Below are 14,549 nucleotides of genomic sequence, written 5' to 3' on the forward strand. Positions count from 1 at the left end.
TTATTAATTTTTCAAATTTGGTGACGACTAAAGTATGCGACTAAAGTTGACGACTAAAGTCTGCGATTTGGGTCGGCGACTAAAATCTGCGACTAAAGTCGGCGACCCAGTCGAGCATTTTTTTTTTTTTTTTTTTTTTTTTACGGCTCTAAAGATTTTTATCATGGGTACCATTTTTTTTTTTTAATTTATAAATATTTTTTTTTTCAAACCACTCGGCACTAAAATCGTCGACTTAAGTCGACGACTAAAGTCGACGACTAAAGTCGACGACTAAAGTCGACGACTAAAGTCGACGACTAAAGTCGACGACTAAAGTCGACGACTAAAGTCGACGACTAAAGTCGACGACTAAAGTCGACGACTAAAGTCGACGACTAAAGTCGACGACTAAAGTCGACGACTAAAGTCGACGACTAAAGTCGACGACTAAAGTCGACGACTAAAGTCGACGACTAAAGTCGACGACTAAAGTCGACGACTAAAGTCGACGTCTAAAGTCGACAACTAAAGTCGACGACTAAAGTCGACGACTAAAGTCTTTAGAGCCGTTTAAAAAAAAAAAAAAAACGGTTCTAAAGATTTTTATCATAGGTACCAATTTTTTTTATTTTTTTTTCGACCACTCCAAAAATTTTAAAAAAGTCTTTTTCTCAATATTCTTTATCATTTAAGAAATGAAACTGTTAACTTGGTTTGGAGATTGTTTTAAAAATATATTTTTCTGTAATTTTAATAAAATATTTAATGTTATTTTTAGGTTTTTTACTAAATTTTTAATAAAATTACATATATTAAAAATATTCTTTTATGAATTTTGTACATAAAAAGCCTAAATATTCCAGCATCCTAGTCCGCTTTTTATTTGACATATTACCTATCTTTGTAAATTAAGCGATTTGAAAAATAGAAGGATCTGATATTTTGTGACATTAGATTTCAAGGAACAATGCAAATGCAAGGAACAAATTTGAATTTTTTTTTTTGTGATATCAAAATATAATAGTCTCCTATTAACCTTCATTCCTACCATCTACTCGGATATGGTGAATATTCCATTTAAAACGTTCGAGTGAAAAGCCCACACCTCCGCTAACTTTTTCATTGATGCATTTTTGTATTAGCATTTTAATGGAACTGACATATTAGTTTCGTTCACAGGAGTAATTTTTGGTTTTCTATGCCACAAATTAATCGAATAAATTACAAAATTCACTCTGTCACATAAATTTCATTCACTTTCGATGGTGTTTTTTGAAAAGACCGATTCTAATGAAAATTTTCACTTTAAACGCTATACTTTCCTAATACTGGAGTGAAAAGCAATTCATGCAAGTGTTTTTGACGTATATGTTATTTTTCGGAGAAATAAAATACAAAACTAAAATAAATGAATGATAATTATGTTTTTCCAGGAGGAATTACTCAGTCTCAGAAGTAACTTTTCAGCTTGAAAGGATTTATTCAGCAGCAAAGGACAACTGTTAAAGTTGACTTTCATAAGAAAACTAAGCTGTTTCCATTATTTTAATAGTTGACTATAAGAGTGAAAATATTTCCACAGAACCTTTACCACAAAACGGTTAATTAATTAAGATAAATTGGGGAAATGACCACCATTTTTTTCTCTTCAGTCATGGTTACTTAAATGTCTGAATAAAAATACTGAATAACTGATTTTTATTTTATTAAGCAAAAATCCTATAATTTTCATAAATTTATTTATAAATATTTGTGTGTTAAGACTTATTAACTTAAAAAAAACAAAATCATAATCATAAAAAACTTTTTTCTCCAAATTATACTATCTCTTGTAAATCCTAAAAATTCCCTTCCTCATAAATCTACCAAAAAAAACACTGAATTATTCAGAGTTAAAGTTATACATTGCCTGGAACTACTCGTTGGTATATACCTACTAACGATAAATTAAGGCAAAATTATGCACAAAATATAAGGTAGAAATAGGAACCTACACCTGGAATCTATAAAATGAATAAATTTTACATCTTTCAAGTTCATGCGATCATACTTAACTACCTTCGTTCGTAGTACTAAAACCTGCATAATAATAATATTATTACATAACAAGACTATGAACATGCGAACAAGGTCCTTTTTTGGGGTTAAGAGATTTGAAACACTTCTAGAACCAAAAATGGTATAAAAATAAAAAATCGTGTGCTGAACGTTACACATATAAATAGTCATTAAGACAAAATACTCGTAAATTGTAACACAAAAAGAGTAGAGAGATAATGTGAATACAGGCAATTTCTCTTCATTGCTTTGATATTTCTTTTTTGCAATTTAGTTTCAAGGCTAAAAATGTGATTCCAAAATGTCTGTGAATTTCAGGTTAAGTAGAAAGGGAACAATGTTATTAACCATCGAAGTGGTAACTGAAGGTTTAAGTATTACGATATTGCAGTTTATGTTACAAGAAAATGTTCTTTTTTTTTAAGGTCAAGACTCAAGGGATTTAAATTCTATTTCTTATATTTCATTAAGTCTTTGACTGTCTGAAAGAAAAGGTTTCGGTGTAAACGTTCCCTTAAATATCCTTAAGCAGGTTTATTAACCTGAGAGTCTGAAGACATTGTACACCATCAAATAAATTGTTATCCAAAATCTAATAAATTTTATTGTTCGCGCTAAAAACATTCAAATCATTTCTGTTTACATTTGGATGAGTTCATTTAAATTGTGAATGTATTTGTGTGTTAAAGTCCTGGAATGGAGGTAGTAAAAAGTAGAAAGAAGATAAAATAGGAATGATTTATTGTTTAACTTTGCAGTCTAAAACAGTTTCAAAAATAAAACAAAAAAATAGAAAGTGAAAAGAAAATTATTACTTCTGCATCTGCACTCATTTAAATTTAAGATAAATGGAATTTTTTTTACAAAACACGTAAAAATCCAAGCGAAGATTGTCGAGTTATTCAGCTAATAAGGTTAGAGGTTAAAATTCGTGTTAAATGAAAGATAAGTTATAATAATGAAAATTAAATAAGGATGACACTTTCAAAATGAGAACTTATAATGTGGCAACCCTATTTTTGTTCTATTTTGACATAGAGCCAAAAAAAAAAGCTATTTGGTTCCAATTTAAAAGTTGTGTCTTAGGGCTAAATAAACGTTATTTGCCTAGTAAACAATAGGTCTTAAGATTTTGATTTAGCAAATAAGGCCCTAATTTTGATACAAATAAGATGGACGACTGGTTCGCACGTACTTGGTCTTGATTTCTTTTTCAAAATTCATAAAAGACTTTTTTTTTTTATTTAACTTCAGAAACAATAAAATTTATAGTATTTATAAACCGTTTTTTTTTCAAAAATAGTATTTTTTTGAAATAAAATTTTTCAAAAATTGTTAAAAAATGAAATGGAATGTCATGTTTTTTTTTTTAATCAAAAATTTTTTGTTCGAAAATGTTTCCTAATTTTAATATTAGAATTATCTAATAAATTTTGTACAAGAGTTTCATTGACATTGGTCAATGAGAAATTAGGAGAAATTCAGACACAAAAAAAAAACGGTTCTATGGCAGGTACCGTTAATAATAGTCCAAAAAATATTTTGTATTTAAAAAATTTTTTTTGATATCCAAAAAATATTTTTATTTTAAAAGAACGACCTTATTTGTCAAATATGTATCTATATGTTTTAATTCGAAATTGTTGGAGCAGTTTTTGAGAAAAACTGTTTTTTTTTTTGTTTTTTGGTTAAAAAAATTTTGGTTCAAAAATTAAAATTTCAATTTCCCCTCTAGGGATTCACAAGAAACTCTAGTTTCTTGATATCTGACTTTCAGCTTCACAACTGAATACATTAAAACGACAGTATCACTAAAATTTTGAAAAATTAAAAGCCAAACATTTTGGATCTTTTAAAAATATTTCAGTTTTTTTGAAAATGCTGCAGATGATTTTATTTTAAATTCTGTTTTAATTTTGTCGAATAATATAATTTCTTATACGAATGGCTTAAGACAATTTGGCAATAAAAAAAGAACAGTCTTACAACAAACTAAAAGGAATTATGTACTTAATTTAGAGGTCAAAACCACTTCAAAGGGTGTTCTTGTAATTTTAAAAGTTTGCCTCATTTTTTTTTTTTATTAGGGGCAGTTTTTAAATATTTTTAAACCTCAGTTAGGCCCAATTTATTAACAGTCCATTGAATTTTAATCCGCACCATTAAAAAAGGAAAATTTTAAAATTTGCATGCGATTTGACAGTTTTATAATTTTTAATGGAGACTTTAAATATAATGGAGAGTGAGTGTTATTATTCTTCCAATAGTCTAATTTCTGATGATGATGATGACTGAAAGATGTGAAAAGTTTTTCCTTAGTTTCTCTTTTTATTTCATTGATTATAAAAAAAAAAACATAAAAAAAAATTATTTTCACCAAATTCATAAAATGTGCAAATTAAAAAATAATATTATCATTAAGTGTTGGTATACATTTCTGACAACAAGACTAATAAAATTATTAAATTTGTTTTTCGATTTAATCGTTTTATAGTTAAACAAACGATTGGCCATTTTAATACGACAAAACACATAAAAATGTTCATGCATTTATTTATTAAATCATTATGTGGGTGTTTTCCAGCCCCAAAAACCCATAACATTTTAAAATTGCCACAGCCAATATGAACCACAAGGACGGTTCTGTTTTGTCTTTGTCAATTAATTATTTTCAATAAAATGTAAATAAAAAAAAAAAAAAAACAAACCCAATATTAACACGACACTTTTGTGTATTTTTTTATGAATTTTATATTTTATTCGAAAAGTGGTATTTGTTTATTTTGTCTGGCACTTAAATGATCACTTTTAATAAAACCGCATTTCAAATGAATTATTTGATTTGAGTTTTGATAAAGTTTTAATTTCACTGGAAATTTATTTGTTTATATGTTGGCATGACTATAATTTTCCAAAGAATTAACACGGCAGAAATTATGAACATAAAATTCCTATGAAAAAAAAATTACGCATACGCCACAGTGTACCAAAAATGTAAAATCAAGGATTTTCAACAGAATTTAATTTAATTATTATGAATAAACGATACGAGTCCCATATTATTATTTATGAAACTAGAGGCTAAAAGTGGTCTTCAGGAAGCTTTTTTTCATAAAATAGTTATAATAAATGTGTTTGAATATAAAAGAAATGAAAAATAAATGAAACTTTCTGGATTGTTTGAAACTAAAAATATTTCTTACAAAAATATCAAAATAACATTTTATTTCATGGAAATGTAGCTAAAAGAATTTTTTCAATGCATTTTTAATTGCTTTTTAGAATCATCAAAATTGTAGGCTAACCCTCAGACTGGCTCAAGACAGGAATGTCTAAAAAATGACACGTCTGAATTATTTTTCCTTTTCATCTACCTCACAAAAAATAATAATTTAATTTCTTTTTTTTTTTAATTTAATTTTTAATTAAAACGTCAGTGAAATGAAATTTTTCAGACAGTATCCATCAAATGCAGAAACACGTTGACAGAATTACTAAAATGGAAACCAAAAGATGGTTCAATGGAAGAATTATAAAGTCAGAGCAAATGAAATTTTTAAATTTTGTAATGAATTGATGGATTAATCAATGCCATTGAGTTGATATGAAAAGAATTTTTGGAAAAAAAAATTAGAGGCCTTCTTTTGTGGGCATTGGTGTAGGTATTAAATTGGAAATCTCTTGTAATTTTTTTTTAAATACAAATATTTATATTTGAGTTCTAAATTTAGTATCAGCTACCAAAAACATATAAAGGAACAGTATATAAGCTGTTAATAAATGTATTGTTTGTGGTTGCATCGAAACAAAAAATACACAAATGCATGGATAATAAATTGTGGTTTTAATGAAATATAAACAATTTTTTGAATTATTTTTATAATTTTTAATGAACTTGCAGTTTGTTTGTTTATTTTTTCAGGCTGTTAATGAAATTTTATTTCGACGTCATTCCATTGAGGACATGGAAATCTGTGTGCAATTTTATGATTGATATACATAATTATAGCTTTTTGTTTAAGATTTAAAAAAGCTTTAAATTTGTTGCATAATAACATGTATCAGTTTTTTTTTTTTCAAACTCGTGATTTTGAAAAATGAATGACTTTTGAGAACATATTTTTTGCAAACTAGTAAGCCTTCAGAGACGGTTTTAATCTCAAACAAAAGTGAATTTTATTAGTTTATTAGGGTTGTAAAAATAAAAAAAAATTTATTTGAAATTAAAAAAAAAAAAAAATTTATTGCAACCAAAATATATTTCCATTGAAAATAAAAATTTTAAGAAATTTGACGAATATTAAGAAAAATCATTTAATGCACACATTTTGCATTGATTTTTTTTTTTCAATGCAAAAAAATTTTTGTTTGCAATACAACTTTTTTTTTAATGCAATATATTTTCATTTGCAGTAAAAATTTTTACTTTCAATGCAAATATTTTTCAGTTTTGCAATAACATTTTTTTTTATGAAAAATATTTTTAGTTGCAAAAAAATATTTTTTTTTTGTGCAAATATTTTTCAATTGCAATAAAAATATTTTTTTAATGCAAATATTTTTCAGTTGCAATCAATATTTTTTGTTTTAATGCAATTTTTTTTGTTGCAATAAATATTTTTTTTTAATTTGTAAGGTTTCGAAAAACGACTAAACATAGAAAAAATTACTTTACTTCTGGTATATTGAATCATACCATAGCTAAATATACCAGAAATAAATTCAAATATATTTAAAGGTGCAAATAATGGAAAAAGTAACAATTAAAAATTTTCTGTCTTAGGTGGCTGACCTATATTTCTTCAGCAAAAAAAAAAAATCGATTGTATTTTACCTTCAAAAATTCATCCCTTAAAAAAATTCTTAATTTTCTCCAAATGTATTAGGTATATAAATTTCCTTATAAATTTTATTCCTTTAATCTAATGAACATATTAAATCTTCAACTCTTTGTAAATTTTCTTATTAATTTTTTTTTATTTTGTATTTGTATTATCACATTTCCAGATGGTCATATTCACGGTCTGGATAACATCAGCCGTTTATTCAACACCAAAATTTGTATTCAGCAAAACTATACGTAATGTGCACACAAGCGATGGCGTCGAAGAGGATATTTGTGTCCTGGATAGGAAAATGTTTAATTCCAAATTGTTGGATATGATAAATTTTGGTTTATTATATGTAACGCCATTGTTGGTGATGACGGTAGGTTAAAATTATTTTAATTTATTGCATAAATTATAAGGGTGCAGCTGAGGCAAATACAATACTCCTGTGGTTTATATAGTGGCTCTTAAAATACCTTCTATTTATTTATTAATCATCCAAACCAATACACCCAAAAACCTGAATCCAAATCCAATTCAACTAATTTCAAATGCAAATTATTCAATTGACCCATAAACCGAAACTGCAATCTGCTAATATTTATTATGTGTAATGTGATTTCATGCTTTTTGTGTTTGTCCTTTCATCCGGGGTTTTTGGTAAAATGGCGATAAATTTATTGGCCCAAGACAAAAAAAATAAAAATTGAACTTTTCCACCAGATCCATAAAAATTACGTGCAATATTGATAAATTGTTCATGACATGAATTTTTTTCTTGGAAGATGGAACACAGTTTTTTTTTGTTGCCTCTTTTTTGCAACTAATAAAAAATGGAGTTTGCCGGTTGAAAGGATTTTGAGTATTGATTTTTGCCTTCTTTATTTTTTTATTTTTCATGATTAAATGGTGAAATATTTTATTTGATGTCGTGATTGGAATACATTTTGAATTTACCTCATGAAATGTGAAAACGGTTTTTTATTTAAGAAGAAAATTTGCTTTGCTGTTGTTGAAAACACTAAGAATGATCAATTTTTCTGACGAACTTTGATTTAGATTTGTCACTTACCTGAGAAGAAAAGCAAATTGAATTTCAAAAGAAAAAAATCCCTCCGCTTGCGAACCACGTAGTGGTTCCTAATGATTAATACAGGGTTGTAAAAATATAAATTAAAAAAAAAAAACGCATTTGAAATCAAAAAAAAAAAATATTTATTGCAAAAAAAAAAAATTCCATTTAAACAAAAATATTTTGCATTAAAAAAGAATGTTACTGAAAATTAAAAAAAAAAAAAAAATGCATTGAAAACTAAATTTTTATTGCAAATAGAAATATTTTGTATTAAAAAAAAATTGTATTGCAAATTAAAAGTTTTTTGCATTGAAAAAAAAAAAATTCAATTCAAACTGAAAAATACTTCCATTAAAAAACAAAAAAAAAAAACAATTTGTGTGCAACTAAAACACATTTGCATTGAAAAAAAAAATATTTGTTGCAACTAAAAATATTTAGCATTAAAAAAAATTGTTTTGAAAATTAAAAGTTTTTTGCATTGAAAGAAAAAAAATTAAATTCAAAATTGATAACAGAAAAAAGAAAAATATTTCCCTAAGAAAAAAAAAAAAAACAATTTGTGTGCAACTATTTGCATTGAAAAAAATATTTATTGCAACTAAAAATAATAATAATAATAATTTATTGCATTTAAAATAAAATTTTCATTGCAACTAAAAATATTTAGCATTAAAAAAAATTGTTTTGAAAATTAAAAGCATTGAAAAAAAAAAAATTAAATTCAAAATTGATAACAGAAAACAGAAAAATATTTCCCTAAGAAAAAAAAAAAAAAAAAAAACAATTTGTGTTTAACTATTTGCATTGAAAAAAATATTTATTGCAACTAAAAATACTTAGCATTAAAAAAATATGAGAAAAAATTGCATTAAAATAAAATTTTTGTCGCAAATATTTTTTTTAAATATTTTCGAATTTCTTACAATTTTGACTATTCGGCATTATATAAGCTTTAACATTAAAGTTGAAATAACTTACCCATTGTCAAATAGCCGAAATTGTAAGAAATTGGACGAAGTTAAAAATTGAATAAAAAAAAAATAATAATTAATTCACACATTTTGCATTGATTTTTTTCAATGCAGAATACTCCCTTTTAAATGGAAAATATTTGTATTTGCAATAAAAATTTTATTTTCAATGCAATTTTTTTTAAATTTAAATATATTGCAATTTGTTTTTTTTTTTTTTTTTTATTTGTAATAAATATTATTTTTTCAATATTTGCAATACACATTTTCTGTTCCATGCAATTTTTTTCATTTGCAAAAACATTTTTTTTTTTTAATGCAAAATATTTTTAGTTGGAATAATTTTTTTTTTCTATGGATATATTTTTTAGTTGATGCAAATTCTTTTCAGTTACAATAAATAATTTTTTTTAATGCAAGTTTGTTTTTATATGAATTTCACCAAAAGATGTAACGCTTCGTTACACTAGATTTGTATAAGATACTGAGAGGTTTTATGGAAAATGACTATCTTTTCCCATTGAGCTTAATCAAATACTTTTCTTATGCAAAAACAAAGTTCAACTCCCTAAACACTTTTGAAATCGCAGTCAAAAATCCAGTCCGCTACAAAACAGCCTCCAAAAATAAAGTTTTTCCCTCATAAAGCCTTTATCTTCAAAGACACAACAACGACTAACTTTTTGTTATTAAATTTTTCCATCCACCTCCCAAAAAAAAAGAAGAAAACAAAACGATTTGCCCGTCAATCTGTTGTTCCACATTTTATTGCTTCCACAAAGTCTCCAAAAAAGTCATCAAAAAATATCTGTCCATCCCCCATGTGAATGTGTGTCTCTGTATATATGGGTTCCATTAGTGTGTATAGATGTATATTTTATCATCAAAAGAAATCCTTAATTTAATTTTTCATTTAGCTGTCTCCTGGTTCCTATCACATTTCTGACAAATTTCCAAGCAATTCAAAAAAAGATAATCATCCTGGTGTGTTTTGTGTTTGTGTGTGTGTCAGTGGATAAAGACAGCCAACAACAATTGAGCCATGTGATTCTATTAAAACAATCTACCTACCATCCATCCTCCCCACATCCTTATCCAAAAACTCAAATTGAATACAATCCTCAACCAAAACCCAACAACTTTATCCACTCTCGATTTAATTTTCAATTTTACCCACTCTCCTTTGACCCTGTGGGTAGAGTAGAACAAGAACAATACAAAAATCTATATTATCTCTTTTATAACAACTCTTTCATCCAAAAAAACAGGTACTCTATAGCAAAATTGCAATCGCTCTTTGGCGTAGCTCCCGGGGCTTAACCCATCATTTTGCACAACAGGACAATACCAATACCAGCATGTGCCCATCATCGAACAACTCAACGACTTTGTTAGCCCGCAAGCAGAGCAGTAAATATGATAAAAGGGGTGTCAACATAAAGGATACTCAGGTAAGAGAGAGGCTTTTCATCCTATATAACAACATAAAATAAAAGCTAACAATTTTTCATTTTATATAAATGTGTTAGTGTATGTTTGTATATATATTTTTTTTTTATTTTTTTTTTTTTGAGTTAAATAAATTTAACTAGTTTGCACAGACGACACGACAACAATAAACTCCTACACAAACACAGACTAACCTTATCCTTTCTTTGTTTTTTTTTGTAAAAGTTAGTTTTAAATTGCAAGTGTGAGGGTAATAAAAGTTAAAAAAAAAAGAATAAAACAAAACTCTCAATTGTGTACAACATTTCAACAGAAAAAACCAGTACAAAAAATATGAAAAGAATGACAGAAATGTGCTTTAACAACTTTCACACTTTTAGATCTACAAAAAAATAGTTACATTTTTTTTTTTTTTATCACATTCGCCCTGTCCTTGAATTTTTGGCGTATAAGTTTCAGAACTATTGTATGTTTTAAGGAAGTTTTTTTTTGAGTTTTAACTTTTTGATATATTCCAAATGGTTTTTAAGTTATGGATCTATAAAAAAAAAACGAAGATAGCTAAGAAAAATGATTGTCAGTATAAAATATTTCACATTTGCTGAGTGCGGTTTGATAAGAAGTTTCAGTGCTTGACAGTTCATTAAAAGATTAAATATGTTCTTTCATTCAGGAGAATGTGTAACATTTGAGTTGTGCGACTTAAAATAGACTTAATAGACCTAAAATAGACCTCTTTTTTTACATGCGTCTATGGATTCTGCTTTTTTCCAGGTGATCAAATAAATATGCCTTGAATACACCTTCGAGGGAGGGAGTGTTTAAAAATAGAAAAAAAAATAGATTCACTAAAAAGATTTATTCAAATTTATAGACTTTAAATAGACCTTTCAGGGGAAAAAATTTCATAAAATAGAAAAAAATATTCACTTAATAGATCTAAAATAGAGATTCTTTTCAAGTGCGATTTTTGTATTTTTGCTTTTTTGAGTAAGTGCAAGGTGATAAAATTGATAGATTTTAAATAGATCCTTCAACGAAATGTATTGCATTTCTGTTCAGTGTTAAATAAGAAAAAAAAAATAATGGCTCACATAATAGACCTAAAATAGAACTTTTTTTTTTCAATTGCGATGTTCGATACTTGGAATTTGTGAAGTAAACGATTAACTTGCTAAAACTTAAATGGACTTTTTTTTTACTTCGAATTCAAGTTCGGTGCAACCAATATAGTAGACCTTGAATAGACCCTAAGTGATCGACTTAGTAGAACTTGAGTAGATTTTTTTTTGTATTCGATGTAACTTTGTATAAATAGAGGGTAAACAAAATAGTGAACGCTTAACGAATAGACCTTAAATAGACCTTCAGTTTTATTTTAAATTCACTTTAAATAAATGGTAAGCTTGGTGGATGAGAAAAAAAAAAAACAACAAGTAAAATCAAAGTGAAAAATTGATGTTTTTTTAAAATAATGATTCTCAACCTTTTATTTTTTTTTTTTTCAATTATTCGATTTGTACTGGTTTCGTTGTAAAATGACATGAATTTTACTTTTTTGATCTGAACAATGTAAGAATAAGATGTTTTAGTTTTGAATCAAAATTAAACACGGTATTTACATTTAAAACAAAACGATTTCCCTTTTGAATTGAAAATCATTTCTACTTTGGCTAAAAGAAAAATTTGAGAATAAAAGCAAAATTTAAACAACCACCCTCATTATGCCAGCTGTGGTGGCTCAATGGATAGATGTGTTGCTCGGAAGCAAGAGTGTTCCAGGTTCAATTCCCGGCTCAGGTTTTTCAAATAAATAGAATTGTATGCAATTCCAAAATTAAGATTAAAACATTCAGAGAAAAGAGAGGAGAGAAAGAATTATTATTTTAAAGCAGAGAAGAGAAAAACCTTCACGTTAAATCACCCTCGAATAATTCAAAAACTGTTTTTTTGGTTTTGTAATGGAATTATCTTAAAATCATGACGTCACTTACTTTGAATAATTTTTGTGCTAGTAATCAGAAATAAAGCGCTTTCATCATGCAATATTTAAATAAAAAGAGGTTGTCTGTACAGCCGGTTTACGGACGATGATTTTACGTGATAACGTCGTAAGAAAACAGGTTGTGTTCTTTTAAAATAAGTCAATTGAAGCGTTTATTTATTTCAAACAATCATAATTTACAAGAAAAAGCTAAAAATAATTACCTTTTTTCTTTTCTCATTATATTAATTTTTTTTATTTTAAAAGCTTACAAAAAAAATTATACCATTAAAAAGCCAAATATTTCTTCTTAATAATAAAACCATTTTAAAATTTGTACAATGCGCAAAAAGTATTAAAATAATTTATTAAAAACAAAAATCATTTAAACCACCCAAAAATTCATTTTTTTGATATAACAACCTATAAAGTGCGATATACCAAATGAAAAGTAACATCATCAGAATGCTCAATAAAGTTAAATCAAATTTGTATTTGCTATAGATCAAAAGATAGAACATGTTGAATAATAAAACTTTATTTTACCGTTATCTCAAAATTGTGACTACATTTATAAATCTGTTGAAGAAAAAAAGATAAAAATGAAAAACGGTTAAAAAAGGTCAAAAACTTGGGACAAAAAACTTATTTTTCCCGTTATTCGGTCAAAAACCATTTTGAAATACCAATTTTTTGCACATGAATGCGCACAGTCATAGACTACATGTTCTATAAGCTTGAGATTTTTTGAATGCTACAAAAAAAGTAAAAAAAATAAAAACTCACCCAAAAATACCCCAAAATAAGTAGTAGTTCAAAATGCAGAGACTTAAAAAAAAATCCTTATCAGACTCCTTACTTTTTTTTTTATTATCTTTCGAATGAGGTTTTTCAAATCGTCAAAAAAAAAAAATTCTCCTAAATATAATAACTACTTTGTGAAAGGTCTATACCTCATGTTTTAGTTTTAGAAAACCATTAATTGATTGGTTTTGAAATTTTTTTAGAATTTTTTCAGTATCAAAACAAGTTTTCGATTAGTCTTTAATTTTTGTGGTAAAGAAGTTGAATTTGATTAAAATCTCGAAATTTTTTTTTTACTAAAACTTGAAAAAAATAATAATTTTTTATTTTCCAAAACTGTGCCAAAAATGGTTATTTAAATGCTGACCTTCTAGGGTCCAACTTAAAACAGCTTTTAAAACAATATAAACAAAACTAAATGGCTTCGCACAAAAAAGTAAAATAGAATAACACTTTGTTGAAATGTTAAACCCCAACAAGCAGAAATATGATGATTATTAAGAGATGTTAGAACCTCTTGTATATGCTTTGAATAAAAACATAAATTTTGTCACAACAAAAGTCTATAAAACATAAAAAAAATGTTATAAAAATGATTATCAGGAGCTCCTTTTTCTACTTACCTATCATTTTGAAGAGGCTTTCGCATTTATAAAGTGTAAAAGTTCTTGTCCTACTTTACAGCTTCAATAAGAATTCTAAAGTAATTTCTTTTAAATTCATTCTCTCAAGACATAATTTTCTTAAACAAATCTAAAAGTCCCATTAAAACTCCTATTAGACCTTAATTAAGAAAATTGTAAGAAAAATTGAAGCTCTTAGCTATCATAATTCTCGAACATTTTACTATAAAATAAAAAGCTAATGAGAACGTTTAAATAAAAAAAAAAAAAAAACTCCTTTATGAAAAATCACACATACGCCATAGTGAACTTACTTTATTTCATAGAATTTTTTAATTTGGTTTTATCAAATCCCTACATAACCCTTTAACACTTTAGAAAAAGAAAATTTTAGATTCCATTAATTTTGCTTTGGGATTTTTCTTTGTCTCGATTCTTGAGAATCCTTTGAAATGGTTTTACAGTTCCACGAAACCAACTGCATACAGAAAGTTCCATTGTTGTGGTGATACTTATGCTGCAAAAAAAGAAAGACCAACAAAAAAAAAAAAAAAATACCATTTGCTGTCACAAATGCAATTAAAATCTATTATTTTTGCCTGCAATTTTATTGTTTTACGTCAGAATTTTAAGAGAAAATCTCCAACTGGCTTGTTGTTGGTGTTGGATGTGTTTTTACTGGATTTCGAATAAAGGATCACAGGGAACATAAATCACAAAGTGACTTATTATACAGACACAACAAAGCTCTCTCTCTCTAGCTGGCTATCG

At 26.5% G+C, this 14,549-nt stretch overlaps 1 protein-coding gene across 4 annotated transcripts in view; it reads left to right on the plus strand.

Moving 5' to 3' along the window:
- Positions 1-14,549, plus strand: part of LOC129916599 (trissin receptor) — a 152,297-nt gene that overhangs the window by 116,798 nt on the left and 20,950 nt on the right. For all 4 annotated transcript variants that reach the window (XM_055996629.1, XM_055996630.1, XM_055996631.1 and 1 more), the window contains exons 5-6: positions 7,048-7,248; positions 10,187-10,369. In XM_055996629.1, the coding sequence (XP_055852604.1) occupies positions 7,048-7,248; positions 10,187-10,369 (384 nt within the window). The remainder of the gene's footprint in view (positions 1-7,047; positions 7,249-10,186; positions 10,370-14,549) is intronic.

The sequence above is a fragment of the Episyrphus balteatus genome, chromosome 3 (assembly GCF_945859705.1).
Source record: "Episyrphus balteatus chromosome 3, idEpiBalt1.1, whole genome shotgun sequence".
Classification (NCBI taxonomy): Eukaryota; Metazoa; Arthropoda; class Insecta; order Diptera; family Syrphidae; genus Episyrphus; species Episyrphus balteatus.